Consider the following 27,134-nt stretch of genomic DNA (forward strand, 5'->3'; position numbering starts at 1 on the left):
GATATTTTGGAAAAACAGTTGTACGGATTCTATATTTTCTAGTAACATGCTATTTTAGATAAACCACTCATTTTACAGAGTGAATAGATGTAGGCCACATAGAAAGTCACTGATCAACATTAAAATACAAACTAAACACAAAAACAAAAAAGTGTCACTTTATAGAATCTGTTTTATAATATATAAAGCAGAGAGTATGTATGTGTTCCCGCAGTCTCCTCTCAAACCCCTGGATCAATTTCAACCAAATTTGGCACTGAAACAGCAGGCCTCATGAGTATCAGCACTGTGGGGCTTATAACCTTCTAGCTCCAATGTAAGCAGAAATGTGGGCAAAAACGTGTTTTTTCTAGACCGTGGTGCGTAGGCTGCCCTGTATGACAGGCATGTTCTGTGGGAACATATCGGCCTGCTAAAGCAAGGGTAGTATCGGCCTGCTTTATCAACATGCTTTGCATGGCAGCCTGCACATCAGGAGCAAATAAATGATTCTCAGTGACACTCTCTCCCCTATTTTACCGTAATAAGAAACATGCTGCTCTTCATTGAACTTTCTCAAAGTACTCTGTTAATCATATCTGGTAAGGATTCCAGACTGTGCAGCAGTACACCAGAAGACGATGGACAAGCATAGTGTAGGCAGTCTCTTTAATAGATCTGTTACATTTTGTAAGTGTTCTGCCAGCAAAACACCTTCCCCAAAACATTTTCTATGTGTTCTTCCCCAATTTAAATTATTTGTAATTGTAATTCCTAAGAGTTTAGTTGAATTTGTGACCTTCAGATTTGACTGATTTATTACATAACCGAAGTTTAATGGATTCCTTGTAGCTTTCATGTGGCTGACCTCACGCTTTTCATTCTCTTTGGTCAGTTGACAATTTACGCAGCATTCGAATATCTTTTCTGAATTGTTTTGCAATTTGTTGTGATCTTATGAGTTTACTAGACAAAAATGACAGCATCATCTGCAAACAACCTAAGACAGCTGCTCAGAGTGGCTCCTAAATTGTTTACGTAGATAAGGAACAGCAGAGCAACTACAACACTACCATGGGGAACACCAGAAATCACTTATGTTTTGCTCAGTGACTTTCCATCAGTTACAATGACCTGTGACCTCTCTGACAGATGAATCCAGTCACATAACTTGATGATATTCCATAAGCACACAATTTCACCACAAGCCACTTGTGTCGGACAGTGTCAAAAGCCTTTTGGAGATCTAGACATACGGACTCAATTTGAAATCTCTTGTCAATAACACTCCATGCTTCATGTGTGTAAAGAGCTAGTAGTGTTTCACAAGGGCAATGTTTCCTAAACTCATGTTGACTGTATGTCAACAGACCATTCTCTTCGAGGTAATTCATAATGTTCAAAGACAATATATGTTCCAAAATGCTGCAGCATATTGATGTTAATGATATGGGCCTGTAATTTAGTGGGTTACTCCTAACATGACCTGACACTTAGATATTACACGTATGACGGCAAATCACTGATACTAATGCAGTCTGACATAGAGATGTTGATTGTAGTTTGACTGGTTGTGAACTGCTGGTTTTTCTAGGAGGATGATTAATTAAAGACAGGTGTAACAACATAATGTGAATTCAGAAGTTATACTGTGCTTTGAAATTTGGGTAGGTAAGGTGGATACTAGGACTCTACTGTTGTCTGGTTTATAAAAAATGTTTCTGGTTAGTAATTCATAAAAGTACATGGAACATTATAGTTATGCTATTTTTGGAATCCTGTGTTTACAAGTTAGGCATCCACTTTGAAATAAATATTTTTGATTCTAAATTATTCAAAATCTTCATTACTGACTGAAATAATTAGTGGGATATGTTGTTTGATTTGGAAAAAATACAGCAACAAAAGTTCAGAATCTTGCAGTCATTAAATCAAAATAGGTGATTGAAATTTGGAGTGTCTGAGCTTTTTGTATCATTTATTTCATAAGTTAACAATGTAGGAAAAGACATATTGCTACTTATTATAAAGAAGACACATCAAGTTGTACACAGGCACAATTAAAAGATGCTTACATAAAGGTTTCAGCCACAGACATTATCAGTAAAAGAGAGACACACCCCATTCACACACAAGCAAGAATGCCCCATGCACACGCAACCACCAACTCCAGCATCTAGAGCTGGAATTCTGGAGCTCGTGGTCATGTGTGCATGAGGTGTGCATGGGTGAATCATGTGTGTCTCTTTTACTGATGAAAGCTGTGGCCGAAAGCTTTATGTAAGTGTCTTTTAATTGTGCCTATCTGCAACTTGACATGTCTTCTTTATGATAAGTATCAACCTTGTCTTTTCCTACATTGTTGGTATTCCTACCTGGAGTTTCATAACTTAATTACTTTTAGATAATTGTGAATACATTCTCAAAAAGTTGTAAATGTTGGCTTTTGAGTGAGAGGTAACAATACTTCCTCAGCTGCTGATTAGATCACAGAGTTACTCCATTACATGATATTGTTGAAACTCTGATTAACTATATCTTCTAATTAATAAGGATTTTAGAAAAAAAGTAATTGCATTACTGTAATCATGAACATAACTGTAAACAAATGAGCTGTAAGTTTAAATGAGATCTTGCATAAATAATGGTCCTTAGTATTCCTGTAGTGATAGTATATTACATATGCACCTGCATTATGTATATTTACATCACAAAGAAGCTAAAGAATTAATTATTCTTGGGAGCAGAAAACATAACAGATTGGTAAATCTCAATTTGCTTTGTTTCAGGCTGGACAGTAGGTTGAACATTCCCATGCCAATAATTCACAGACCTCAAATTACCCTTGATAGCAATGAGAGGGATGTAACATATGATTATTATAGAGCACACAACATGACTGACCAACCTCCCGGTTGACTGTGTGATACTGCATGCCTGAGACAATCAGTGGTATTAGCCCACCTTCACACTTTTTTGTGACCACTATCATGTGTCAGACAAAACCTGCACTCGTCAGCCTAGAGAGCTTGATGCCATTGACCTGGGGTTCATTGGAGGTGTTCCCTTGCCCTGTTTCAAGGGGTGTTGATGGACTCAACTTTGTAAACAAGATGCATTGTTCCCTTCACAATTCAACACACGCTACTGGAATGCACTGAGAATGGAGTAAGTTTCTGGCAAACAAAATAAAAACTTTGTGAGACATGAGGGTGGTGCAGACTCTTTTTTTGAGAAATTTGTGTTTTTATGAGGACATGAATATTCAGGTCAAGTGACACATTCTACAATCTACATCATAACATTTATTTTCTGTGGAATTAATTACTAACCAATCAACTATATTGTCATTTATTTTTTGTACACTCCTGGAAATTGAAATAAGAACACCATGAATTCATTGTCCCAGGAAGGGGAAACTTTATTGACACATTCCTGGGGTCAGATACATCACATGATCACACTGACAGAACCATAGGCACATAGACACAGGCAACAGAGCATGCACAATGTCGGCACTAGTACAATTGTATATCCACCTTTCGCAGCAATGCAGGCTGCTATTCTCCCATGGAGACGATTGTAGAGGTGCTGGATGTAGTCCTGTGGAACGGCTTGCCATGCCATTTCCACCTGGCGCCTCGGTTGGACCAGCGTTCGTGCTGGACGTGCAGACCGCGTGAGACGACGCTTCATCCAGTCCCAAACATGCTCAATGGGGGACAGATCCGGAGATCTTGCTGGCCAGGGTAGTTGACTTACACCTTCTAGAGCACGTTGGGTGGCACGGGATACATGCGGATGTGCATTGTCCTGTTGGAACAGCAAGTTCCCTTGCCGGTCTAGGAATGGTAGAACGATGGGTTCAATGACGGTTTGGATGTACCGTGCACTATTCAGTGTCCCCTCGACGATCACCAGTGGTGTACGGCCAGTGTAGGAGATCGCTCCCCACACCATGATGCCGGGTGTTGGCCCTGTGTGCCTCGGTCGTATGCAGTCCTGATTGTGGCGCTCACCTGCACGGCGCCAAACACGCATACGACCATCATTGGCACCAAGGCAGAAGCGACTCTCATCGCTGAAGACGATACGTCTCCATTCATCCCTCCATTCACGCCTGTCGCGACACCACTGGAGGCGGGCTGCACGATGTTGGGGCGTGAGCGGAAGACGGCCTAACGGTGTGCGGGACCGTAGCCCAGCTTCATGGAGACGGTTGCGAATGGTCCTCGCCGATACCCCAGGAGCAACAGTGTCCCTAATTTGCTGGGTAGTGGCGGTGCGGTCCCCTACGGCACTGCGTAGGATCCTACGGTCTTGGCGTGCATCCGTGCGTCGCTGCGGTCCGGTTCCAGGTCGACGGGCACGTGCACCTTCCGCCGACCACTGGCGACAACATCGATGTACTGTGGAGACCTCACGCCCCACGTGTTAAGCAATTCGGCGGTACGTCCACCCGGCCTCCCGCATGCCCACTATACGCCCTCGCTCAAAGTCCGTCAACTGCACATACGGTTCACGTCCATGCTGTCGCGGCATGCTACCAGTGTTAAAGACTGCGATGGAGCTCCGTATGCCACGGCAAACTGGCTGACACTGACGACGGCGGTGCACAAATGCTGCGCAGCTAGCGCCATTCGACGGCCAACACCGCGGTTCCTGGTGTGTCCGCTGTGCCGTGCATGTGATCATTGCTTGTACAGCCCTCTCGCAGTGTCCGGAGCAAGTATGGTGGGTCTGACACACCGGTGTCAATGTGTTCTTTTTTCCATTTCCAGGAGTGTATTTAACAAACTATAAAAGTTGTCTAGGAAATAAAATCTTTATTTGAAATCTTTGCTGCTGTCTGTCAGATAGTTTACTTCCATAGGCAGACTGTCTAAAAGTTTTACTTTTATGTACTTCACTAGTTTCCATGCCAATGATAAATACACATTGGGCAGTTCAGTGGTAGACACTACTACATCATAGTGACACCTTTCTAATTACAGATCTATTTCACACATTCCAACCTTCTGAAACATTCTTTTGGAAAAAGTGGCCATAGTAGAATACTGATTCAAATTTGCAACATAACTTACTAACTGCTTGCAGTTGGGCCATCTTACAAAAGAAGTTCTGGCAGATGAGACAAGAGAGTTACGTTGTTGGTATTGTTCTGATCTTAGCAAGACCTTTGATTAAGTTGACTGTAACATAGTACTTCAGGAACTTCCTCATTATGATATCAGTGGCATCTCTCATGAATGGACAGAATCTTACCATTGAACACAGCCCTTAGTACAATCTGATGACCTGTGGAAGGAGTATTAGCATTTAAGTTCTTTTCTAAATATATACTATATGATATATTCTGACAGTTTTCACACACCATTGAGAATCTTCTCATTATGGCCCTGTGGAATGTCTAATCTAATTTAAACTGAAAATAGGCCACACTAACGAACTGTAACACAGGTGTATAACTTAACACAAATCAGAGGGAAGAATGTGATGACTCGTACAGTTCAGCACTTTGTCCTCTTCTGTCATTAACATACATAAATAACCTTCAAATGAATTTAGAGGACAGTTCAAAAACTAATATTTTTATGATGATAAGAGGGCTTCTGATGTTACTGCCCTGCTTTACTGAGACAGAGGTGCAAGTTTTTGCCTCTGAATAAAGCTTGGCTCATAAATGTCCTAGGGTGAGCTGGACACTGTCTTGATTATGTCCTGTCACTATAGTAGCTAAATATTTTATTAAAATGTAATCCTGCAGTTGAATAATTGAGAGTAGACAAGTTGTGCAAATTATAAATTAATGAAGCAGGGAAACATTTGTAATAAACATAGGCAACACTGCAGATCTACTTTTAAGAGCAGATGGTTTATTCAGTAAGGCCCAAAATCCTAGTGAATGGTGGTCCTACATGCAGTTTACACATAAATAAATTTAATTATTAAAATATGTCAACTGCCCTTGAACTATCTAGTGTGATACAAAAGATGATAGAATCCCCATTAAGATCAAGCCACACTGTGCACTCAGTACAAAAGTTTCTTCACCTAAATTCTTAGATGTGCAGAACCAAGATCTGACAAGTGTTCTGATGTGTTTCTTACATAAATAAAAATTGCACCACTCTGCCATACTCTTTGAAGGCAGAAAACTAGAGTCTCTACTTTCCAAACTGTTCTCCCTTCCTTTAATTCTTTCTGCTCCCAAGAGCACCTCCTCCACTGTCTATATCTTCCACTATTATGGCACTTCAGCCAGTGAGAGATTGAGTAGCTCCTCACCAAGTTACATGCGTTGTACAACACTTCGAGATTTATGCAAATAGACCACCATTTGTTTACTAGTTATTCTACAACTGAAAAAAAAATTCTAATTGACATAGTATGTCATGAGGCGTCTGTTGACAACAGTTCGAATCATTTGTAATTGCATACCTCATTAACATTAACACATTTGTGCTTCTTGTGCACCTTGATCCACTTTATAATCAATATTGATAATAGATTAATAAATATTTTCACTAATAATTACAACTACATACTGCTTCATTTTATCAGCTTAACTGTGGAGAATGATCTGGTCTGGAATGCTTAGATACAGAAACTTAATGTTATAGAATATCTAATAGCAGCAGTGTAATATTCATTGTTTGTCTCGATGATGCCGCTAGTGGCCATATGGCTTACTGTATATCATAAAATTATTTGTCACTTGGAAAGTGTAAACTTTTGAGGTGGAATGAATTATTTAATTGTTTATGGTTTATGTTTAACTGTTTATGGTTGCAGTTGACAATTTTTTATACAATGCATTTCACTCTATTGATTTATTTGATGCTTTTGCATTTACTGTACCAGTCTTCGTAGCCTTGTTTCATGTTATTAAAGTGTGTACTATGTCTGCTATTAGCCAGCTGTATACTACCTATGGTCCATTGTGGCTGTCCTGCAGCCACCTACAGTAAAAAGCAGTCACTCGCTCAAGCTAATCTTGTCATTTTCCACAGGCCATATCTGCTTAGCAGACCATTTCCAAACTTCTAGCTTTCTGTTCAACTCAAACCCACTTAACTCTCTGTTATGTTTCACTTCAGTCTCGGGATTCTCCTAAGATTTGTTAAGTCACAGTCTTCTACTGTAAGCGCATGTTACTGCTTGCTATGTTTGGTTCCACCAATGGTTTTTCCTGAGACTCATTAAGTTACAGACTAATCAAGGTCCCAAACTCAACCATAGCTAAACAGTTCTACAGGTCATGTGCAACAAACATTTTAAGACTTTTACTCTCTCCAAGGCTTATATTGTGCAGTTTCAAAGAAGTAAAAATTATCTACTGGCACTACAAATAGACATTAATAATCACAAATTAATTGAAACAACATGTGTAAATTTCTTGAGTTTCAGATGGATAACAAGCTAACATCGAGTCTAAGGGAGGTAAACTAGTCAAGGAACTCAATTCACCATATTTTCCACTTACAAGTTTTTCCAATTACATTGTTTTGAAAACCAGAGTTACCTTGTTGTTACTATACAAAACTGAATGAGCTGCATTTCATGAATATTAAAGTAAGCCCATTTGTGAAAACCAGTTAACAGCATCCACAAAAACATAAGTCTCAGTCTGTTGGGCTATTACTCCTTTCTTCCAGATGTGGTACTCTAGAAGAGTATACAGGAGAGCTTCTGCAAAGTTTGGAAGGAAGGAGAGAGTTAATAGCAAAACTGAAACAGTCGGGGTGGGTGGTCAACCATGCCTGGGTAGCTTACTCGCTGAGAGCATGGCCACCTAGAGGCAAGGTTCTGGGTTTGCATTGTGGTACACACACACACACACACACACACACACACACACACACACACACACACACACAAAGATGCACAGTATCCTACAAATACAAGGGTGCACAGTGCCCTACACAGTGTAAAATCCAGGATGTAATGTAACAATATTATGAAAAGGAAAGGCCAGTAAGTCCTTCATCAAAAATAGATGACAGACACACACACACACACACACACACACACACACAACACACACACTTAGCGTTTGGTTTCAGTTGCCTGAGACTGCAGTTGTGTGTTGAGTTGCATTTGCACACACATGCGTGTGTGTGTGTGTGCGCGCGCATCGTCTATTTTTGACGAAGGCCTTACTGGCTGGAAAGCTTTATTTGTGACAGACTTTTTGTTGTGCCTATCTGTGACTCAGCATCTCCACTATATGGTGAGTGGCAACTTTCCTTTTCATAAAATTGGTGCCCTACACAATCTTACATTAAAACTGCACACACAACTTTGATTAATTGCATAAATGAAACTTTTCATGGAATGCTTAATTGAGATTTAAATAAAAACACATAATAGTTGTAACTCTTCTATTCAAATACTAATTCAGATCATAGCAAACATTTGACTGAAAATACTATTGGCATTGGCTATGGCATTAGTATCATAATGATATGTGAATATAATTCCTTGCTACTAGGTTGTTGAAGATATTCATTTACACTGTAATAGTAGCTGGTCATTAAAATCTTGAATACTGCTTCCTTAAATAGACAATTCTTTTATTTTTTTATATGTGCTGGAAGGTTGTTAGACAGTTTTGTACCTTCAACATTTGTTTGTTTTTGTGCAGTAGCCTTGTTTACTCCTTTTGTCTGGATATCATTCTTGAATTATACGAATGCAGATATGGGTTCATTTGAAACTTTGAGTGCATGTTTTTATGTTAATTACCCTTTTTTGTATGTCGGGCATGTAAAGGTAGAATATTTAGTTGTTGAAATAGCTGCTTGGAGGGTGTTAGCTGTGAACTTTTGGTAATTATATTAACAGCTTGTTTTTGTAATATGAAGATGGTTTTCAGATTTGTCATGGTGTGACCCTAGAAAGTGAGGCCATAGGTAATAGCTGTGTGAATGTAAGCAAAGCAGACAATTCTGCTACAGTATTTACTATACATGTTACTAATATGGGCTTTTGAATCTAAATTTTCATCTATATGGACACCTAAAGATTTTGTGACAGCTGCTCTCTTAACTTCTTTATTTTGCATTGTGAGGTCCAGGTGATTTTGTGACTTTGCTTTCCAGTAATGGATGTAATTAGTTTTTGAAATATTTAAAATTTACTGTGGTGCCTCTGTTGGTACAGTCTGAAAATCAGATCTGTAAGCAATACTTTGGTTTTTAATGTTGGCTCAGGTAATTTCTACTGCCCGTCTTTTATTATGGAGATAAGATTGGAACCTTTTTTTCACAACTCCTTGTATACCAATAGCTTCTAATTTGTCCAGTAAGATATTTTGTTGGCCAGTATCGAGAGCCTTACACAAATCAAAATTTATTCCTGTTGTACTGTTGTGTCTGTCTAGTCCCATTATGATATTTTCAATGAAATAGAAAATATCTGATACTGTACTCAATCCTTTGCAAAAACCATGCTCGTTTACAGACAAGAGATTGAATTTTTCATGGAAATTTGTAATTCTATGTTTAATGACTGTCTCTATTACTTTTGAAAATATAGATAACAAAGCTGTTGGTCTATAATATATGTTGCCCTTTTTATCCAGTGGTTTTATTTTTGAAATATTTAATCTTTGTGGAAACACTCCTTCTGATAATAATATATTTATGATGTATGAGAGTGGTTCAGATATGGCACTATCACATTTTATTGTGACTGAACCAGAACTTCATTTGTCATTGAAGAAATTTTATTCCTCAATGTTTTTATTATTCATAGAACTTCAGATTTATTTGTAGGGCATAGCAATATTGAATTGACAATTTGTTCTCTTGTAACAGAGGTTCCACTATTCTTAAGGCAATTTTTATTCAGGCTGACTGGAGTATATGTGAAGTAGTCATTTATGTAATTTGCTAGGACAAGATTTCTAAAGAACATGCCGTGATCATCTTTTAAAACAATGTTCTCTTAACTTTTAATAGTTTTGCTTATTTCTTTTTTTTACTACATTCCATATTGCTTTTGATGTGTTTTCTGAACCTAAAATTACTTTGTTGTTGTTCATGGTGTTACCTTTTTAATCACCTTTCTGCAAATGTTCTTATATGTCTTAACATATTCTGTGAAGTGTTGATCTTTATTGTGTTTTTTTATTTGACTGAGATGTTTTAGAGTTTGACTAATACTCTGATAACAGGTGATATCCACTGTCAGTTGTTCCTTGGCATGACATTGATTTTTGTAAGCTTTTTTGGAAAACACGTCTCAAATAGGGACATGAAAGTACTAGAAAAAGTGTTGTATGAGTCATAGGTTGTTGTTTTTGAAAATACATTTTCCCAGGTTTCTTTTGCTAACATATGAATAAAAGTATTTACATTTTCTGTGCAGAAGTGTTTTTTATATTTCCACCTGTATTTTATTAATTTGGGTATAGAAGAATTTATACATGTGATGAGTGTGTTGTCATCTGAAAGACCTAATGATAACAATATGCGGTAGTACACTAGCAGAATCCAGATAAAAACCAACTTTGTGTTTCTATTCTTAGTTTGCAGTGTTTAAGCTTTTAGTTTTGAAATTACAGTTATATGTAATAACTTCATATATTGAAATAAATATGACCTGTTATTAGGACCCTTTCATAATATTGAGCTATTGTTTGTTTGTATGTATGTAATATCTTTCCTAATTGATCTAGTACTGAAATGTGATATGTCCATTTTTATTAACTTTACAGTGCTCTGTGAGAGAATTTTTTTGTTGTGTTGCATTTATGCCAATCACATAAGCATATTTTGTTTTTAATGTCTACTTGTAACATTTCATGTTAATGCAGACTACCAAATTGTTACTGGATGCTGGAGCAGACGTGAATTTCAAAGATGATAATGGCTGTACGCCACTGCAACAAGCTGTGTACAGCTGTAACCGTTGTTACCATTCCTGTGGGCATTATAAGGTATGCTATATATTCTTATGGAAAATAAACAACTACCTAGTGGTTACAGTTTTTATTTTTATTTTTTTTTTATTTTTTTTACCTGGCAGTTCAATTTACAGTTCTTTAATTTTCATATAAAAATGTTGAATAATTTACTGAATCTTGTTTTAAAAAAATCCCATTACTATTTATCTTTCACACTCTCAGATACCAGCATGTTTGTGTCATTTGTATAAATACATTGATAGTTATTGACTGAAAACAATATTAATTGTTCTGTGTGATCAGAAGTTATTTTGGTGTATATGCTTGTATTATCCCTCACAATACTGTCAAACAATTGTACTCAGGTAAATTGTTAAGATAGTGTGCAATAAAGCATGATTGTAATTTAATTTCGAAGTTGTGAGGGTTGGGGGTTCTAATTACTCTGCAGAATGCTTGTGTTCAACCTGCTGAAGACTTAAACACCACAATATGCAACAACACTAAAACTATTGCTATTTTCTACAAATATAAATATTTCTAGTGTGTAACTACAACTGAAAAAATATAGAAAAAGAGTTCCATTTTAAAAATTTGAGAGAAAAACTCACAGAAATGATTGCTTCCAGATACAGTGATTACTGTGTACAGAAAATAAGAGGAAAGCATTTGTTACTGGTAGTTAGTGCATGCTCTGTAGATAATGTGAACAATTTTTTTATTGAAGTGATGTGGAATGAGTCAACCTGGAGGACACTGCTGCTTATGTCAAGCTCCTAGTGGAAGTGATTTGTTGTTACCTTCCTCCTATATGTTATGAAGTTTCAAGTGTGTATCTGTTGTATGTGCATGACTGTGACGAATGGTTGTACAGTGTAGTGCTGCATTAGTGGTGACGTGGGTGAATTGAAGGGAGAGGATGAAACCCAGTGCCAGCACATAGCCTACTCCTCTCAAAAAGCAAAACTTTACACCACCATCTCTACTTGTCTGGCCGGCAGTGAAAATTTCATTCACCACCAGGATTCCATTCAGCTTACCTCCAAGTTGAGCACCATTGCACAGGGATGCAACCTACAGCTTCTGTTGTTGTTGTCTTCAGGTGGTCCTCAGTCCAAAGACTGCTTGGATGCTGTTCACCATGCTACTCTATCCTGTGCAAGCCTCTCCATCTCTGAATAACTACTGAAACCTACATCCCTCTGAACCTGCTTACTGTATTCATCTCTTGGTCTTCCTCTATGATTTTTACCACCCGTACTTCCCTCCAGTACTAAATTGGTGATCCCTTGATACCTCAGAACATGTCCTACCAACCGATCCCTTCTTTTAGTCTGGTTGTACCACAAACTTCTTTTCTCCCCAGTGCCTCCTCATTAGTTACTTGATCTACCCATCGAATCTTCAGCATTCTTCTGTAGCATCACATTTCAAAAGGTTCTATTCTCTTCTTGTCTAAACTGTTTATCATTCATGTTTCACTTCCATACATGGCTCCACGCCATACAAATACTTTCAGGAAGGACTTCCTGACACTTAAATCTGTACTCGATGTTAAGAAATTTTTCTTCTCCAGAAACACTTTTTTTGCCATTGCTAGTCTACATTTTATATCCTCCCTACTTCAACCATCATTGCTTCCCAAATAGAAAAACTCATCTACTACTTTAAATGTCCTCATTTGGCTTTTCTTGATGTTCATCGTATATCCTCCTTTCAAGACACTGTCCATTCCGTTCAACTGCTCTTCCAAATCATTTGCTGTCTCTGACAGAATTACAATGTCATGGGCAAACATCAAACTTTTTATTTCTTTTCCCTGGACTTTAATTCCTACTCCTAATTTTTCTTTGCTTTCCTTTACTGCTTGCTCGATATACAGATTGAATAACATGGTGGATAGTTTACAACCCTGTCCTACTCCCTTCTCAACCAGTGCTTCCCTTTCCTGCCCCTCATCTGTTAGAACTGCCATCTGGTCCATGTACAAATTGTAAATAGCCTTTCGCTCCCTGTATTTTATCCCTGCCACCTTTAGAATTAGAAAGACAGTATTCCAGTCAACATAGTCAAAAGGTTTCTCTAAGTCTCCAAACGCTCTAAACGTGGGTTTGCCTTTCCTTATCCTTTTTTCTTACGAGAAGTCGTAGGGTCAGTATTGCCTTGCCTGTTCCTACATTTCTCCGGAATCAATACTGATCTTCCCCGAGGTCGGCTTCTACCAGTTTTTCGATTCTTCTGTAAAGCCTACACCTATGAAATAAAAATTTGTACTTGGAATAAAGTAGTTGTCCAGGAGAAACGATGACTTTTCCAATCCATCAACCCAGCACATCCTTTTCCAATTCTGTCACAGGCTCACCCCATCAAAGGCTGAGCCACCTGTGAAAGCAGCCAAGTTGTGTACCAGCTCTGCTGCAACCATTGCACAGGTTTTTATATTGGTGTGACTACCAACCAGCTGTCCACCAGGATGAAGAGCCACCACCAACTGTGCCCAAAAGAAAAGTAGACCACCCCATGGCAAAACATGCAGTGGAACATAATGTACTTGATTTCAGTGGCTGCTTCATGACTCAGGCCATTTATATCCTGCCCTACACCACCAGCTTTCCTCAACTGCGCAGATGGGAGTTATTCTTACAGTAAATTCTCCATTCTTGAAATAATGTTCGACTCAACCTATGGTAACCTACTGCCCCTACACTCTCCACCCAACAGTTTCTGGTCCCTCATCCTATTACCTCCTCCCCTCTCACATTCCCTCAGCCTCTTTGTGTGCCACTCTCTTTCAATGTACCTGTCTGTCCTTTCCTCTTCCCTGCTCCCCTCATTTTCCACACCTCCCCTTTTCTGTTCTCATCCTTTTATTCCCCTCTCCTGTTCCATTATCTTCCTTTCTCACTCCCCATTTTATCCCCCTCACACTCCACCTCCTGATGCTGTGCCTGGCAGTTTCTAGTCCCTGCACGCTCTGCCAGACAGAACTCTTCTCTCGCCCGATCCATATCCTGCACTCCCTCTTCCTTTCCCACCCCACTCCAGATTGTTATTCACATGACAATTGCATTCCGGTCAGAGCAGCCAGTGGTGGTCATTGTGCATGAAGTGTGCTTGCTTATGTGAATGTGTGCATGTTTCCTTTGCTGAGGAAGGCTTTGGCCAATAGCTGTTACACTAGCTGCATGTGTACACACTTTTTATTATGCCTGACTGTAACTCAACAGGTGAGTAGCAATCTACCCTATTCCTTATATTGTTGTTATTCCAACCTGGAGTTTCCATTGTTTGAGAAATGATTTTTGTGTCAGACTCAGAACATGCTTAGCTACCTGTCAAACATTATGTAGTAACTGAGAAATTGATCAAAAATTTTTGTTGCTACCTATTGAAATCCTTTCTCAGTCACTGACAGCTTTAATGATGCATAATAAAGGTCATTTTTTTCCTTTAGTGTTGTAGGTATGGAACCACTATTCTTCTCAATTTCTGACGAATTATCTACGGCAAATTTCAGGAAAGATGACACATCTTGTTGCAACCAGGCATAACAAAAAGACTGTTACACATTAAACTTTCAGTCAAAGCTTTCTTCAGAAAAGAGAACACACGCATGTTCACACAAGCAGCAAACCTCAAGTGCACATGACTGCCATATCCGGCAACTCGAACTGTAATCCGAGCTGCTGGATATGGCGGTCATGTGTGTTTGAGGTTTGCTTGCTTGTGTGAACATGTGTGTGCTTTTAGTGTGAAGAAAGATTTGGCTGAAAGCTAAATGTGCAACACCCTTTTCATTGTGCCTGTCTACAACTCAATGTGTGTTATCTTTACGGTGAGTAGCAATCCATCCTTTCCTAATATTGCTGATATTCTAATCTGGATGACTTTCCATTGTTTGATTATGATGAATTTTATGAGGGAATGTATGTATTGTGATGGTACAGTTAGCTAACTTCTTGAAAAGGTACCTACATGATGACCGCAGCTTAACACCACGTATTATTCTTACTGCTTGCTTCTGTGCTATCAATAGTTTCATTGTAAGTGATGAGTTACATCAAAAAAATTACTCCAAAATACACTATTGAATGGAAATGTGTGGAATATGTCAGGAGGGTGATTGATTTTTTCCCAAGACTAGCAATTATACTAAGAGCAATAGTAGCTGAGCCTGCCTGTTTAATGAGCAGCTCAGTAATATGCTCCTTCCAGTTCAAGAATTTATCAATATGTACACTCAAATATTTGGAGAATTCTGCACTGCTTACTGACTCCTGTTCATGTGCTACATCATTTTGTTGTGTAGAACTGAATATAGTGTGTTTCCTCACAATTAACCGAGGGTCCATTTTCAGAGAACTACTCACTGATTCTTTGAAAAACATCATTAACAGTTTCTTCTTTTGCTTTCTTTGTAATGGGATTTATTATAATACTAGCGTCAAGTGCAAAAAGTACCAATTCTGCTTGGTGAAAGTTAAGTTGAAAGTCATTTCCATTTAAAAAATCCAGGAGTATGTGTATCATGTCTGAAATCAGCAACTCTGATAATAAAATTAAAACAATTTGGAATATTATTAAAAGAGAAACAGGTCAACCAAGAGCAGAGGAAGACAGTATTACCATCAGATTGAATGAAAACTTTACGAACAAAATGTCAGAAGTTGAAAATATTTTTAATAATCATTTTCTAAATGTTGTGGATATAGTAGGATCCAGGTGTTCATTAGAAGATGCTAGGCTGTTAATGGAAGAGGCCATACCTATGCAATTTGATACAATTGAAATCTCACCCACTTCTCCCTCTGAAATTAGGAAAATAATAAACTTGCTTAAAAGCAAAAACTCACATGGAATTGATGGCATTTCCAGCAAAATACTAAAAGCTTGTTCTCAACAGATAAGTAAGATTCTCAGCCACCTGTGTAATAGCTCTCTGGAACAGGGCATTTTCCCTGATAGACTGAAATATGCTATTGTTATACCTTTGCATAAAAAGGGGGATAGATCTGATGTCAACAATTACCGTCCAATCTCCCTTCTAACAGCTTTATCCAAAATTTTTGAGAAAGTAATGTATTCAAGAGTAGCTTCACATATCTGTAAAAATGAAGTACTAACAAAATGTCAGTTTGGTTTCCAGAAAGGTTTTTCAACAGAAAATGCCATATATACTTTCACCAGTCAAATTTTGAGTGATCTGAATAACCGAACACCTCCCATTGGGATTTTTTGTGATGTCTCAAAGGCTTTTGATTGTGTAAATCATGAAATTCTGCTACACAAGCTCAAGTATTGTGGCATGAGTGGGACAGTGCGCAAATGGTTTAATTCGTACCTAACTGGAAGAGTGCAGAAAGTTGAAATCAGTAGTTCTCGTAACATACAAAGATCAGCACATTCCTCAAACTGGGGAACTATCAAGAATGGGGTTCCACAAGGGTCAGTCTTGGGTCCTTTGTTGTTCTTATTATATATGAATGACTTGCCATTCTATATTCATGAAGAGGCAAAGTTAGTTCTCTTTGCTGATGATACAAGTATAGTAATCACACCTGAGAAACAAGAATTAACTGATGAAATTGTCAATACTGTCTTTCAGAAAATTACTAAGTGGTTCCTTGTAAACGGACTCTCACTGAATTTTGATAAGACACGGTACATACAGTTCCGTACAGTGAATGGTATGACGCCATTAATAAATATAGACCTTAATCATGAGCATATAGCTAAGGTAGAATATTCCAAATTTTTAGGTGTGTCCATTGATGAAAGATTAAATTGGAAGAAACACATTGATGATCTGCTGAAACGTTTGAGTTCAGCTACTTATGCAATAAGGGTCATTGCAAATTTTGGTGATAAACATCTTAGTAAATTAGCTTACTACGCCTATTTTCACTCATTGCTTTCATATGGCATCATATTTTGGGGTAATTCATCACTGAGGAATAAAGTATTTATTGCACAGAAGCGTGTAATCAGAATAATAGCTGGAGTCCACCCAAGATCATCCTGCAGACATTTATTTAAGGATCTAGGGATATTCACAGTAGCTTCTCAGTATATATACTCTCTTATGAAATTTGTTATTAACAACCAAACCCAATTCAAAAGTAATAGCAGTGTGCATAACTACAATACTAGGAGAAAGGACGATCTTCACTATTCAAGATTAAATCTAACTTTGGCACAGAAAGGGGTGAATTATACTGGCACTAAAGTCTTTGGTCACTTACCAAATAGTATCAAAAGTCTGACAGATAACCAACAAGTATTTAAGAAGAAATTAAAAGAATTTCTGAATGACAACTCCTTCTACTCCATAGAGGAATTTTTAGATATAAATTAAGAAAAAAAAAAAAATATTAAAAAAAAAAAAAAAATAAAAAAACACAAAAAAAAATAAAGTTGTTATATTAACTTAAGTATGTTGTTAAATTAACCTAATTATGTCATGTATTGGAAAATTCGACTCGTTCCACATCATTACGAAATATCGTATTCATGATCCATGGAACTAGTATTAATCTAATCTAATCTAATCTAATCTAACATAAGGAATAGGAATGGACCCATAATTGAACTTCATCAGACTGCCTTTGGATTTCTCCCCAGCCCTTAAAAATTTTCTGCCTTTGGAAACTTTCTTTGAATTATATGGCATAACATTTTGCATTCTGTCCGTCAAGTATGATTCAAACCAGTTTTTTGAAAAGCTACCAGTTCCATAAAACTTAAGTTTTTCTTAGAAAGTAACATAATCTGTGCAAGCAACAGTCTTGGTAAGATCGCAAAAATTACCAACTGGTGATATTTTATTATCTAAGGCTGGAAATATTTGTTGAGTGAATGTGTAAATAGAATTCTCAGTGGAGCAACCCTTTTGGTATCCGAGCTGTGATATACAAAGTAAGATGTTTCTGTTGAAACATGAGACTACTCTTGAGTAAATTACTTTTTTTTAATATTCTGGAAAAACACACCAGTAAGGAAATTGGATGATAATGTTTAAGTCTTTCTTGTGACTTTTTCTATAAGGAGGTTTAACAACACCATATTTTAATCTGTATAACACACTTTAATCTGTCTGGAAACAGTCCCTATGCCAGTGACACATTACATGTATTTCTAAGGACATTACTTATTAAGTCTGAACAACTTTTCAGAATTCTCTTTGAAATTCCATCAATAGCTTGTGAGATTTTGTGTTTTAGAATTTTTATCATTCTATTAATTTCAGTGAAAGATGTTGGTACTATGTCTAGTTACATAAAGTTCTGTGGAACGACATTTTTAATATATTATTCTATCTCTTCAACTGGCCATTTAATTGTATTTTTACTGCTATATTTGTAAACTGTTTGTATGAGTTTGCAGATTCCAACTGTGACTTTCTAATGTTGTATTCATAGGATACTGTTTTTTTGTTTTTTGTTTTTTAAATTCCACGAGTTTATATTTTGAACATTTAAAGCAAGTTGTCACTCATTGCACCATTAATCTTACCAAGGTCTGATAGAATATTTGTACAACTTCATTCAGAACGTGTTTTGTTATAAATAACTGCATCATTTGGGAAATCTCTGGGGTTACTATAATATTGTTCACAAGTCCATTAATACACAACATGAACAGCAAGAGACCCAACACTATCCCTGGTATACACACAAAGTTACTTTTACATCTGTCGATAACTCTCCATTCAAGATAACATGCCACATAATTGTACTTTTGATAGTAAGCATAGATGTGGTACTGAGTCAAATGCTTTTTGGAAACCAAGAAATACTGCATCTACCTGACTGCCATGATCCTTGGCTTTGAGGATGTCATGAGGGAAAAGTAGGAGTTGGGTTTCTCATGATCTAAATTTTTGAAATCTGTGCTGACTGGCATGGAGAAGGTCATTCTGTTCAAGATACCTCATCGTGTTTGAGCTCAGAATATGATCTAAGATTCTACAACATAAGGATGTCAAGGATATTGGATGACAGTTTTGTGAATCACTTCCGCTACCCTTCCTGTAGACAGGTGTGACCTATGCTTCCTTCCAACTACTGTGCACAGTTCTTTGTTTGAGGTATCTGCAATAGATTATAGTGAACAGAGGGGCTAACTCACTCTTGAATTGGATATAGAATCAGAAAGGGTTCCATGGTCCTTGGGACGTTGTTCATAAAATTGTTAACTGTCAGGTCCTGCTCTCATGCTGTTTTTGAGTTTTGAAATTTACCCATAAATGAGATTGTAACAGCCAAATAATGATTCCAGCTTATATTTCCTGTCAAAATTGTTCAGGAAATCTACACTGAAATCACCAGAAACTACTACTGTTTCTTCTCGTCTGACGAGTAGCTCTAGATTCATTTATTAATTCCTTTAACTGCTTATGTGGAGCATAGGGCTGCAACAAAGGATCACCATCTTGCTCTGTCTTCTGCTAGTATTTTCACTTCTTCCCATCCTATTCCTTGTGCCGATCTTCAACTGGTCATCTCCACATCATTTTTGGCCTGCCTTTTCGCCGTCATCCCTGTGGGATCCAATAAAGTGCTTCCTTCGCAATATGTCCGTTTGGTCTCGCAAGTGTATGTCCTAACCATCTCCACTTCCTGCTTTTTATTTGCAGCTCAATTGGCTCCTTGCTGATTCTTTCCCAGAGTGTTTCATTAAAAATGACATTTGGTGACTGTATTCCTAGGATGTTCCTCAGACATCTGTTGTTGAAGGTCTGCAACTTAGTAGCTGCTGTGTCACTTTCCATGTTTCACATCCATATAGAAGCATGGATTCTACATTATTTTCAAATATCTGTAATTTAGTTCTCAGTGTTTATTTCCTTCAATACCCCGATAGATTGGAGAGTTGTAAAAGTGCCTTTGACTTTGCTGATGAGGGTGTTACTGCCCTATGTTGCACCACCATATGGTGTATTCATGCTTCCAAGGTAGTAAAACTTATCCACCATTTCGATTATCTGGCTTCCAAGCTTAAGCTTTGTGTGGTGTTGTTATCATTTGCCTGCATGTCTTACGTTTTTTGGGCATTAATTTTCAAACCAACTTTCTTCGTCACAGATTTTAGATCTTCCAGTTTCTCTTTCATTTTGTTGATGCTATGGGACAGAAGGCAAAGGTTATATACAAAATCTAAGTCTTCTAGATGTGTTCCATTGCTCCATTTTATTCCTCTCTCTTTATCCATTGCTTGTGCCATTGAGGGGATTGCCTTGTATTGTTGCATCCACAGGAGATGTCACGGGGCTGGTGGTGGTGTAAGTCAGAGCGGTGACAGTGAGAGTACCGTCTGCTAAAAAATGCTAAATGAGTCCCGCAATGTCAACTTCTGCTGGGACAGGAGTGGTGTGCATAAAACTGTGTGTGATAGTGCTTCCACCTGTCTGCCTATCTGTGTAGGTAGTTGTAATCATGAGATCAGTATCATGCAACTTCGGATATGTTCTCAGACAGAAAATCATGGAAATTGACTAGCAGATGCATAGAAAGTGGTGAGGTGTGGACTGTCTGTTGTGGCAGTTTTAAGCCTTTTCAATACTCGGTAAGGGCCTGCAAATGGTCATTGTAGGGTGGGTTTCATTGCATTTGTATTTAGCATTAGGTGAGAACACATGGCCAGGTCCTTATGAATAAAACTTTGTTGTTTCATATGATGGGCGGCGTGGATGTTTTGTATGTGTGTGCACATGCGTGCAAGTAAGCCTGGTAAGGCCTGGTCTGTGGGGAATGTTTCATTTACTACAAATTCAGCAAGTAGGGTGAGGGGCTTGCCATATAGTATTTCGGCAACCGACATGTCGAGGTCATCTTTATGTGCCATGTGAATGACTAAGAGAACCCATGGAAGGGCCTCCGCCCATGATTCTGAGTAGTGCATGAGAGCATCTTTCATTGTCCGAAGCTACCGTTCCACAAGGCCATTGGATTGGGGTGGTAAGCAGTTGTGTGGAACCAGTGGCATCCACATATGTGGCATAGGTCATTGAACTGTCAGGATTCGAACAGTGAAACCTGAAACCTGATCTGACATTAAGGAGGCCAGGCAGCTGAATCTGGAAATCCAGTTGTTGGTGAAAGTTTTTGCTCTGCTGGTAAATGAGAAATGGGTGTGGCCTCCAGACATCATCTCACATGATCTATGATCGACAAAATGTAAAAGTAACCTTGTGATTTGGGGAGTGGCCCCACGATATCAGTGTGGATGTGCTGGAATGGCCCCTTTGGAATGGGGAATTTATCAAAGGGGAACTGTGTGTGGCGGCCAGTTTTTGCCTGCTATTGGAGAATGCAAGTACTGGTCGACATGGTACAATTATTTATAATGTCAGCACAGAGAAACCATTCTATGATGAGGTGTATGGTAGCATTAATGCCCGGATGTGCAGTGTTGTGGAGAAGGTAAAAAATTGTCCTACAGTGGTCCTGGGATGACTGGTCGGACCCTTCCATTCAAAACATCACACAAAACTTGTTTGGTCAAGCTGGGTCCAGTGTCTGGTTTGTTAAACAAGCTGTGGAGATCGGCATCTGTCGCCTGTGTATCTGCGACTCGTTTAAAGTCCAACTGGGCAGAGGTAGCTGCAACACGGGAAAGGCAGTCGGCCTTAATATCAGCAAGTATAACATATCGCAAATAGGCAGTGAACTGTGCTACAAAATCTAGGTGTTGTAATGTCCCGGGTGCAGAATCCATTGAAGGGTTGCGAAATGCATCTTCCAATAGGAAAAGGTCTTTATATATCATAAGTGGTGTTCCCTCAACATCATATTGAAAGTGACAAACTGCTTCATGTATAGCTAGTAGTTCATGTTCAAATGTGGACCAATTTTTCGGTGATGGTAAGTTTGCTTGAGAAAATCGTGAGAAGCTTGAGTGATTCCACCAACCACTTGCCGTAAAATAGCACTGATAGCGTAATTGTTAGTATCAGATGCAATAATTAGATGTGCCTTGAGTGATGGGTGGTGAGCGTTGTGGCATGTAATCTTTTATTTTGTCAGAGGCTGCCTGCATTTGCAGTTTCTAATAGAGACGACATTCACCAGATGTATTCTTGCTGTGCAATTCTTGGGTGAGTGGTAGCAAAGTCTCAGTGGCATGTGGCAATTGATTCCTGTAGAAATTTATGAGCCTTAAAAACCTAAGCAGCTCTTGGTGGTTGTTAGGAGGTGGGAGAAGGTGTATCTGGTCAGTTTTTTGAGGAGCAGGATGCACCCCAGATGAGTTACATGATGCCCAAGAAAGGTCACGCAGGGTTGCCAAAGTTGGCACTTTTCATCATTTGTCATGACTTTATGAAAGGCCACTTATCGAAGACAATATGCTGGTGGTCATTGAGATCTTGCTCATTTTGCAAAAAGATTATGACATCATTTAGATAGGCATAACAAAAAGGCAAATTGAACAGTATGCAATGAAGAAATCTTTGCCATGTCTGTGCCTTGTTTTAAAGTCTGTACGGATGTAGAGGAACTCAAAGAGACCAAATGGCATGATTTTTTACAGTTTTTGGTACATCTTTATCTCCAATTGGAATTTGCAGGCACAGTGTTTTGCAAGTGATGATGCAGAAAATTTTTGCCCCATCCTAGACATGCTAAAAACCAAGCTAGTTCAGAAGGGGGTCACTGTTGATGATTTTATGAGCACTGAGGTAGCGACAGTCACTGTGTAGGTACCCAGTAGAAATTAGTTTAATTGGGGAGGTCCAAGCACTGTCTCATGACCTGACTATGCCAGCTCACAAAAGTTTCCCCAGTCAACATTAGCCAGTTTGAGCTTGTTGGGAGCTGGGGGTGACGGACAGGGGGATCGGTGTGGTTATAATGTGCTGGACTGTGTACTATCCTGCATGGCACAGATTGTATGTGGTCTAATGGGGTAGTGTGAAGTGATTCCAGGAAGTGGGGCATGACATGATTTGCCATCGCTGTTAATATCAGACAGCATTGTCTCAGGAGTGCACTCAAGTGGGGGTTGTGGCACTTCACTAACCTAGAAGTGTCTGTAATAGGAACACCATGGTAGTGATCTGTGTCGAGATGACAAAGGTCATTGAGATGTCATTGTGCTGCATCTAGTGATGCAGTGGCATCCATGATTCGTCTCCATAGCTGCTCATTCGTGAGGCACATGACCTCATTATCATAATGTAATGATGAGTACTCAGTTGCCTTTAAGCATAGCTGGTTGAAAAGTGCTTTGCTTTGTAGCTCCAGGTTGAGTGGTGTGCCAAGTGGTGGCAGTGTGACGGAGGCCATCACTTTGTAATAGGATGGAGTGATTTAAATCTGGCAGTAGCTGGTAGTGCCAGAGCAAGTTGGATCTCAGGACTGGTTCAACTGTCTCAGCCATTGGGAATGTCCGAGGTATTTGAATATCTGTGCCAAATTTGAGAGAGATGTGTGCTGTTCCAGAAGCTGCGATTACAGTTTCATTGCTTTTGTGCAGTTGCAGTGGTGATGGTGACAGTGTAGCAGGTGTGAGAGCAGGTGGTAGAGTGCTCCCATCGGACCCGGTATCAGTGAGGAAGTACGTGTGCGGGCAACTGTCATGGATGAATAGTAGAGGACCATCTGTCCATTGAAGCACTGCATTGGCATTGTTTTGTTGTGGTGTGCAGAGGCGTCTTGTTTATGCAGAGTGGCCTGATATGCCTATATCAGGTCATCGAGCTAGTTTGTGTAGGTGCACAGTTGTCTGCAGCACTGTGCATCCTGCCCAAATCTGGAGTGGAACCGTCAGTGTTGTGTGTTGGACGTGGAAACATGTGATTCACTTCGCTCGTGCAGCTTTTGTTTATATACTGAGTCGGACGGGGGCAGCTGGGAGGGTGACAACCTCAGCTGTTGTGGTAGGTGACTGTTGTCCGCCGGAGCTGTGAAAGGTGCTCGAGATGGAAGAGTTGAGGTGCACAGCCTGGTTCAGGTTGGTCCGGCCATCGTTGGGTGGTCTGCAGCTGCACATAGTTTGAGGCAGCTCGGCTGGGATCATGCAAAATCAGGACCTGCTGTTGGTTGTTGATTAGAATGTGGTGTTGTAATATGGCCTGCATTCTGTCAGGGAGTCCAAGTGTAAACTCCAGCAGTGCCTTCTCGTCCACTAGCATCACTGTTTGGATGTTATGTGGCAGTTTTAGGAGCTGAAGTGTCCGTAGCACACCCTCAGGCAGGAACATTGAGTCAATTAGAACACGCAGGTAGAAGCAAAGCGAAGATATCGTTCTGTTGCCGAAAGTAGTCTCATTGATGATGGGATGCAGCTGCTGCTCAGTTGTTGTAGCAGTAGTGCATTGGCAGGTTCACATTTATGAGAGGCTGGAACATACTAAAGCAAGTTGCTAATAAGGTCCGCATTGTCTCTGAGGTGGTTAAGAAGAGTGGCGAGCTTCTTGTTTTCCCCAATGATGCCACTGGCTGACATCAATTACTTGCTGAGGGCAAACCACATCATGGGAGAATCCATGCAGAACAACAGTATGGCTGGCATCGGCATCATGTAGCGATGTGCGTAGAACTTAGGTGACTAATGATATCAATGTAATGGAAGGAAACATTCCACGTGGGAAAAATTATATATAAAAACAAAGATGAGGTGACTTACCGAACAAAAGCGCTGGCAGGTCGATAGATACACAAACAAACACAAACATACACACAAAATTCAAGCTTTCGCAACAAACTGTTGCCTCATCAGGAAAGAGGGAAGGAGAGGGGAAGACGGAAGGAAGTGGGTTTTAAGGGAGAGGGTAAGGAGTCATTCCAATCCCGGGAGCGGAAAGACTTACCTTAGGGGAAAAAAGGACAGGTATACACTAGCACACACGCACATATCCATCCACACATACAGACGCAAGCTTGTCTGTATGTGTGGATGGATATGTGCGTGTGTGCTAGTGTATACCTGTCCTTTTTTCCCCTAAGGTAAGTCTTTCCGCTCCCGGGATTGGAATGACTCCTTACCCTCTCCCTTAAAACCCACTTCCTTCCGTCTTCCCCTCTCCTTCCCTCTTTCCTGATGAGGCAACAGTTTGTTGCGAAAGCTTGAATTTTGTGTGTATGTTTGTGTTTGTTTGTGTATCTATCGACCTGCCAGCGCTTTTGTTCGGTAAGTCACCTCATCTTTGTTTTTATATAGAACTTAGGTGACTGTTTGAAGAATGGCCGCGTGTGTGAGAAGTTTTGGGTCCAATGCAGTAGGTATGACTTTCCCAATGTCAGGTGTCTGAGACACCAGAAAATGCATTTGAGAGTGTATATGAGGTCCTGGTGCCATAAGGAAGGAAGGCGTAGTCCATTTACTATTCAGCACCACTGTTCGTCTTTCATGGAGTTTGTGTGATTGTGCTGTCATTCATGGCACATGTTATGCAAGTGTGACATCACTCAAACCAGGAGGCAGTGATATCTGACCTTGCTGAGGTAAGATTGTGAAAAATATGTTCTCAGCATCCATAGTTGGTTTTGGTGCTGGGTGCAGGTGATGCAAATGACAACCATGGTGCTGGATTGGAAGTGAATCGATTGTGATGTCTGACATGGCTGACACAGCTGGAATATGAGTAACGTCATAGCCTTCCTCACGGTACTTGCACATAGTCACAACAGCTGGAACAGGATTTGGAAAATCAGAATGCAGAAGTACTGAAGGGTGATGTAAACCTCGATCTCACAGTCTGTATGCAGATGGAAGATGGAATGGAATGATGCAGTGGTATTGTATGGGCCATTGTTGTTCAACCGTAACAGCACTGTGGCACTGTATGGTTCAGGTCATTAATGCGAGAATCATAATGCTCATAATCACTAACATTGGAACACGTCATGTTTTATCTTGTGTAAAAATTAAAGGCATGTAAATTAATATTTGATATGGAGGTGGCTGGCCATTCTTTACTGTGACTCTCAGCTGCACTTTTGTCAAAAACGCCAGGAATAGATTCACTTGTGTCAGATATGGAATGTTTATTGTGAAGTTACTTGGTAAATTTGACAATCATCATGGCATAGTTTGCTGCTTGCCACTGGCGGCAATGGGAGGTTGATCTGAAGATCTGGTGAACAGTGAAGGCATTGTTGCTATGTTGTTTGTCACTGTTGTATTGCCCAAGCCTTGGCCAATATTTAGCACATGGGATGTTTGTGGAATTTATGAAAACTTGTTGAGAGATGTTCTTGACAATGCGAAAAAAAAAAAAAATGGTGAGGTTGTACCATTTGTAACAGCAGCATTCTTGATGGTGTAACCGGCATGGCAGATTATTGACTTAACAGCAAAATCGCAGCGTGAAGTGGAAATTTGGGGTTGCCACTATGGGAAATGGGGTACTGGCAGTGTGATAGCAGAATAGTGACACAGTTTTCCACACTATTTATTAGTAAGTTCATATAAGTAACACATGTAAGCACTACAAGCATACAGAGCATACGTACTAACTCTCACTGTCTCACGGGGAAGCAATCCTCTGTGTACTGAGTCACAGATGTTACACAACCACACATCAATTTCACATTGAATAAATAATTTCTCCACAGAATGAATAGCTAGAATCTTTCCACATCTGCATAATGTCTTGCAAAGCACATTACATCTGATCAACATAACATTTTTACACACAATTGGCACTTGATACACTGCCTAAAGCAAAGGCCCTGTGCAACCTCGAAAAATATGGATTGTCATCAGTGGAGGACAATACTCCTGTGCAACAGGAACAAGCACTTAAGATTGATATGATGGAAGAGAAATGGTCAGCTTCGTATTATTGGGAGAATTTTAGGAAGGTGTAGCTCACCTCTCAAGGAGATTGCACATAGAATACTGCTGCTACCTCTTCTTGAGTACTGCCTGAATGTTTAGGATCTCCACCAGGGTCAGTAAAGGAGAACAGCAAAGCAATTTGGAGACATGATTCTAGATTTTTTACCAGAAGGTTTGATCAAGACTTGAGTATTACAGAAATGCTCATGAACTCAAATGAGAATGCCTGGAGGGAAGATGAAGTTGTTTTTGTGAAACATTATTGGAAAAATTTAGAGATCTTTCATTTGCAGCTGACTGCAGAATGATTCTGCTGCTATCAGTGTACATTTTGTTTAAGGACCATGTAAACAGGATAAGAGAACATATAGACAAATATAGACAATTACTTTCACCTCTCTTCATTTGCCAGTGGAACAGAAAGCAAATGAGTAGTAGTGGTACAAGGTACCCTCTGCCA

General features: G+C 39.4%; 1 protein-coding gene across 4 annotated transcripts in view; it reads left to right on the forward strand.

Annotated features, from left to right (window-relative positions):
* LOC126418141 (serine/threonine-protein phosphatase 6 regulatory ankyrin repeat subunit B-like) overlaps window positions 1–27,134 on the forward strand; it is a 352,754-nt gene that overhangs the window by 188,350 nt on the left and 137,270 nt on the right. For all 4 annotated transcript variants that reach the window (XM_050085172.1, XM_050085171.1, XM_050085170.1 and 1 more), the window contains exon 9: window positions 10,802–10,924. In XM_050085172.1, coding sequence (XP_049941129.1) covers window positions 10,802–10,924 — 123 coding nt within the window. The remainder of the gene's footprint in view (window positions 1–10,801; window positions 10,925–27,134) is intronic.

The sequence above is a fragment of the Schistocerca serialis genome, chromosome 1 (genome assembly GCF_023864345.2).
Source record: "Schistocerca serialis cubense isolate TAMUIC-IGC-003099 chromosome 1, iqSchSeri2.2, whole genome shotgun sequence".
Lineage (NCBI taxonomy): Eukaryota > Metazoa > Arthropoda > Insecta > Orthoptera > Acrididae > Schistocerca > Schistocerca serialis.